The following is a 5,932-nucleotide window of genomic DNA, read 5'->3' as shown; positions in this document are numbered from 1 at the left end:
GCACTGACCCTTAGGCATGATGGTGTGTTATAGGCAAGGTTGGGAAGTTCACAGGGCAATAGAAGAGGTAAGAAGATGTGGGAGGAGGAGGACATCAAATTGCCTTGTGCCTGCGCTCGCCCTGAGAGCATCTTCCTTAGAAACTTAATTTTAACCACTTACTACTCAGGGACCTCCAGCAAGCAAGCTCTTGGCTTGGCTACACCTCCATTTCGTTCATATAAAATGTGAAGCGTGAGAGTTGGACCCCAAAGGGTAAGAGTTGGACCCAACGAGTTCACTAATTCAAAAACCACTCTAGAATGTGTTGGACATGCTTGTTACTACTATCATTTTTATTGTTCTATCCTTATATCCACCAACGTTTTTTGACATACATTTGGTCAGATCAAGTGAGTAAAAGAAATGTCCATTTGTTTCCCAGAGTCATTATCATTGCAAGACAGTCTGTCCTTGGTTCACCAGGAGGATTTAAGTACAGCATTGCCTAGAGCACAAAGTCAGGCGGTCTCGGCTCAAATAGGACTCCAGGGTGAGTGAGGTGTGTGTCAGCAAAGATGGACGGCTCATCAGGCTGTTTAGCTTCAATATTCTGCGTTGTAGGGGAATTCTTCCATGTTTATTGTCCTGCAGCAATAAGCGTGGAGAAAATGTTAGTGCCATGTAATGATTTTTTTGTTGTTTTTTTTGTTTTGTTTTGTTTTTTTAAAACAGGGTCTCATGTATGCCAGTCTGGCTCTGAACTCTATGTAGTAGAGAACAACTTTGAACTTAACCTCCTGATGCCACCTCCACAGTACTGTGATTAGAGGCATGTACCACCGGGCCTGACTTTAATTTTTGTAATTATTTCTTTTATGGTTTTTGAGATTATAATATGATCACATCACTTCCCTCCTTTTCTCCTTCCAAAGCCTTCCATTTACCCCTCCTTGATAACTTAGGAATATGTATGTAAATACATAAACATACATGTATGTAACAACAGTTCATGAAAAAAAGATTTGGAAGAGGCCTGGTTTTATGAACTACCAACGATCTAAATCAAGCGTTCATGCACACCAGGTAAACACTCTCTAACTGAGCTACTTCCAGTGTGTCCAGGCGTTCTTATATGGTATACACAAGAATGTACTTTCTATGTGCTTTATCAGCCTCTCTTCACCCCATCCTTGGAACTATGGCACATAGGGGCTTCCATACCAAAGTCTGCCCTCCATATGATGAGCAGGACATTTGAAAAGAGGGCAGGGAAGTATGCTGCGGCCAGGTTGCCAAAAGCCAGGCATGCAGCCAAGGGCCTCACAAACACTGTTTGAGTTCATTCCACATTACAGAAAAGTGGGAAATCATGAGGAAATCGATAGATTAGTTGTCATATTATGACTGATGCATTAAACAAGGCCAGACAAGCCATGAGCTAGGACCTCTGATAATGTCTAAACTTGTATTCAATGGATATTTGCTGTATTGGGTATAACAATTCCTACTTTGTAAAAAAAGGAATCGGATTTGGCAAAGTTACAAATCTATCCAAGGCATCATGGCAATTGAATGAGTGAATTTTGCGTTACAAACCATCTGGGCTGAATGGCCCAATCTATTACCTCACTCACTAATGTAACTATCTCTCATTATATCTATTTGATGATCACAAACATGTCTCCAGCCAAATCCTTCACCTCTAAATGACAACTCTCATTTTGGATTGTTCTTGCAAAAACAAAACCGACCAAGCAAAACTATACTTGTTAATTCTTTGGCAAATTCAGTTGGCTATTTTCTATTGGAATTCAGGTCCAGTTATTGTCCGCTCTTCCCTGAATTATTATATAGTAGGCTTTCTATGGCCCCTCAGTGCAGAAGTCAGTAAACTTTTCAGGCATGTCAGATCATGTAGACTGTTCACATCCTCTCTCTGATTCCAAGTCCGAAAATCAAAGTCCTTTTCATGGTCTGTACCACCTTCATGCCCTTAGTTTAAGGTTGTCTCTGAATTCATTTCTTTCCACAGTAGGCCTTACTCATCTGCTGCAGCTTCAATGGCCTCCTTGTTCGAGTGCCCTAAATCCACTACCTCGAGGCATTCGCGCCCGCTGCTGTGATTGCCAAGGAAGGTGTTCTTTTAATACCACATGGCGCATTCTTTGTTTCTCTCGATTGTGACTTGAGAGATCAGCCAAGTCACATCGCATATAAAGCATCTTGGGAACTTCTTCCCACACCTTTCACCTACTTTACCTTTCTCTGTGGCATTTGGCACTGTCTGACATACATACTTAGACTAACTTCAGATGTTGCTAGAATACAAGATTGGGCAACATGAAGTTTGAATAGTATGCTATGCCAGACACCCAGAACATGCTGGCACACAGCACAAAAGCCATTAAGTGAAGGAGTGGGTAGATAAGTGCTTCTGCCTCCTGCAAAGGAACAGTGCTGGGAATATTACTTTAAGATGTGTTACTTCCTTTAATGCTCCGGGATATTTGTTTAATGATGCAAAGATGTGTTGCATTCTTTTCTGTGGTATTTGTTTAACTCTGTGAAGCCGTGTTACTTTGCCTGCCTAAAACACTTGACTGGCCTAATAAAGAGCTGAATGGTCAATAGCTAGGCAGGAGAGAGAAATAGTCAGGGCTGGCAGGCAGAGAGAATGAACAGGAGAAATCTGGGAAGAGAAGATTGAGGAGAGAGAGAAGGAGAAGGAGAGGAGGATACCAGGGTCCAGCCACCCAGTCACACAGACAGCCGTGGAGAAACAAACAAAGATATATAGAATAAAGAAAGGTAAAAGCTCAGAGGCAAAACGTAGCTAAGGAGAAATGGGGTAATTTAAGTTAGAAAAACTGGTTAGAAACAAGCCAAGCTAAGACTGAGCATTCATAAGTAAGAATAAGTCTTTGTATAATTATTTGGAAGCTGGGAAGCAGAACCCTAAAGAGAAAAAAACAATCCAGAACAGCATGATCTTTCTTAAACTCTGGCTCTATGTGTAAAACTCAGGATTTGCAGAACTGGCAGGCATGACTTCCCATGACTCAAACAGTACTTTCTCACAACTCCCAGGAAACAGTATTTGAATACAAAAAGTCATCCTGGATGTCTTCCAGCCCTCCCAGTTAACCTTCTGCAACCTCAAAAAGTCATGCATAACCCTGTCCCACTTACTCAGGCAGCAGGTAGGCCCTCCAGTTTCTGTTGAAGCCCAGGATGGTGGCCATCTCCTGGTCACTCAACTGGAAGTCAAAGACCTGGAAGGACAGGGTCCCAAGGCTCCTTAGCAAGGGAAGGGCTGGGACCAGAGGCTGTAGGCATTCTAGGCTTTCCTGTCTACACACACAGGCTCACACTGCATACGAACCATTTTCTAGTTCAAGACTGAATTATTTATAGGGTTCGGTGGTACAAAATCTCGGTTTGTGCAGTGTCTAATCCGTGAGGGACACATGGATCAAGGACATTTCTTCACGTCCAGTCCATACCTGTTTTCCAGCTAAAAGGTTGCCATGTAGGCAAGGGCAAACTGCCATTGGGCAGGATAGTCTATGGCCCTTGACCTAAGTGCTCATGGGAAAGTAAGGGTCTTTTCTGTGCTCATAACCGATGGGGCTTCCCCGGCCCCTCACTCAGCCCATTCGTGACCCCCTGGTGATTCATCTCGCTCTGTTGAAGCCAGCTAGCTCCCTTCAAGAGTTCACAAGATGAGAAGTTAGGAACATCGCTGATGCTGCAGGATAGGACGAGAAGCCTGCTAAGAGTCCTCCCATCCATACACAGCCAATGATCAGCCAGGATCTTACCTGAAAGTTCTCGTGTATACGCGCTGGTGTCGCAGACTTGGGGATCACTATCACGTTTCTCTGGATGTGGAACCGAATCAGAACCTGCGCACAAAACATAAAGGCATGTGTTCACTGAAAGAGGAGAATGGTGATCCAAACAGGACTAGCCCCACAGGTACACATGTTAGAAAATTTGGTCCCCAGTCAGCGGCATGGTTTGGCAAGGATTAGGCATGGCCTCGTTGGAGAAGGTATGTCACTGGGGATGGGCTTAAGGTTTCAAGCTTTATGTCAGTCCCAGTGTGCTGTCGTCTTCCTGTAAGACGTGAGCCCTTAGCTCCTGCTCCAGCACCATGCCTGCCTGCCTGCCACCATCTTCTCTGCCGTTATGGTGATAGACTCCCATCTCTCTGGGACAGTAACCTCCATATAGATCCCTTTCTCTATAAATTGCCTTGGTCATGGTGTCTATCACAGCAATAGAAAAGTAACTAACAGAATGATTATCTTTGCAGTTCCCTATGGCTCCTGTATCTCCCTTCAGCCTGAAAGCAACACCATGATTTCTCTAGCTAGGAACAGGAACTTGGCAGGAAGCTGATGAACAGGGATGATCGTCGTTTGATACTGCCAGCTGTATTTCCCAAAGGTAACAATAGACTTACATCTCCCATTTCTTTCTCTCCAAAGGATTAAAAGACAGCAATATAAAGAATAAAACAAGACTAAAGACTAGATTGCCCCCTCCAAGTGCGCACTTTTAACCCCAGCATTCAGGAAGTAGAGGCTGCAGATTTCTATGAGTTTGAGTCCAGGCTGGCCTACAGAGTGAGTTCTAGGACAGTCAGGACAACACAGAGAAACTCTCTCTCAAAAAACAAAAGCAAACAAACAAACAAACACAAAGGGATTGCAGGATTAAAAGCAGGAAGGCAACATCTTTTACCTGGGCTGAGGTTTTCTTGTGCTTTGCAGCAATCTCTTTAATCTTGGGGTCCTCTAGTAGTGATGGGTCTTCTGGCTTGGCCCTACAGGCAGAAAGATAGCTGGAATGAAAAAATCACCCCATTTCCATGGCAGTATCAGGGCTGAGCACCATGGCCTTCTCCAGCTGCAGAACAGGCAGGGAGCCGCCTGGAAGCTGTCTTCCCTATGGTCCTATACATAGGCTCTGGAGCCTCAGGAATTTGTAAGGGTATTCTAGCATTAGAGAGCAGAAACGGAGCACTCTTAAGAGGTAAGGCATCCTGTCATTTTTTAAAAACATGTGCCCCTCCTCCCATAATCCTATTTGAATGTGTCAGATGTATTGCTATAGACACATTTTCCCCAAGTACATAAGAAATTCATAGCAATACTAACTAATTATTAAACACTAAATTTCAGAGTGATGAAAGAAAGTCATCACTCCGAAGCCTCACCAAGGCCTGTTTGGAGAGCCCAGGGGACTGTAGGCTGTGACACTGATACCCTTGGAGTGACAGTACTGGATCAGTTTTTCCTGAGTGAGGTATGGGTGGCACTCGACCTGCAAGAGAAAACATCTCCATCACTAGGGAAGTAGGCCTTCCTGAGTGGCTCAGATGGAACTCTGGGCACAAGGAAAGACCAACATAAAGGCCAAATACAACCTACTGATGGATGTGCTACAGATCAGACCCAGAGATCAGTCTCCCACCTCCCTGAGCATCCTGAGCACAGACCTCAGAGATGAGACTCTGTGGATAGTATTGAAATTGTCTCCCAGTGTTGAAGTAATCACAGAAGAGGACCCCTTTGCTGAACAGAATTTACCTGATTGGTCACTGGCTTATGTTTCAGTCCAGGCTTGTTCAGGATCCTTTCAATCTGGAAGTGGTTGAAGTTGGAGACCCCCAGAGCTTTCACTAACCCTTCATCCACCAGTTCCTCCATGACCTGTCACAGGGAAGAATGCCATTTAGATGGCCATGGGAGGATTGCAGGGATGCTTGCTCGGCTTAGTCCTGAGATAAGAGGAGTGGATGAACAACCCTCCAGATGGCTGTAGGAGGATTACAGGGATGCTGGCTAGGTTTAGTCCTGAGATAAGAGTGTATGAACAACCCTCCAGGTTAGGTAAGGTACAACACTAGAAAGAAGTATCAGCCCAGACGGTGAATGCCCAT

The 5,932-nt window shown here is 44.4% G+C and overlaps 1 protein-coding gene across 1 annotated transcript in view; it reads right to left on the bottom strand.

Moving 5' to 3' along the window:
- Positions 1-334: 334 nt before the first annotated feature.
- Positions 335-5,932, bottom strand: part of LOC102000942 (aldose reductase-related protein 2) — a 12,774-nt gene continuing 7,176 nt past the window's right edge. The window contains exons 5-10 of the mRNA XM_005365804.3: positions 5,580-5,702; positions 5,207-5,313; positions 4,732-4,813; positions 3,804-3,887; positions 3,172-3,254; positions 335-627 (exon numbers count right to left, since the gene is read on the bottom strand). Of these exons, the coding sequence (XP_005365861.1) occupies positions 585-627; positions 3,172-3,254; positions 3,804-3,887; positions 4,732-4,813; positions 5,207-5,313; positions 5,580-5,702 (522 nt within the window). The 3' untranslated portion in view covers positions 335-584. The remainder of the gene's footprint in view (positions 628-3,171; positions 3,255-3,803; positions 3,888-4,731; positions 4,814-5,206; positions 5,314-5,579; positions 5,703-5,932) is intronic.

Source organism: Microtus ochrogaster, unplaced genomic scaffold (assembly GCF_000317375.1).
Source record: "Microtus ochrogaster isolate Prairie Vole_2 unplaced genomic scaffold, MicOch1.0 UNK4, whole genome shotgun sequence".
NCBI classification, from domain to species: domain Eukaryota; kingdom Metazoa; phylum Chordata; class Mammalia; order Rodentia; family Cricetidae; genus Microtus; species Microtus ochrogaster.
The sequence above is the reverse complement of the archived record's forward strand: the minus strand, read 5'-3'. Positions and strand labels throughout refer to the sequence as shown.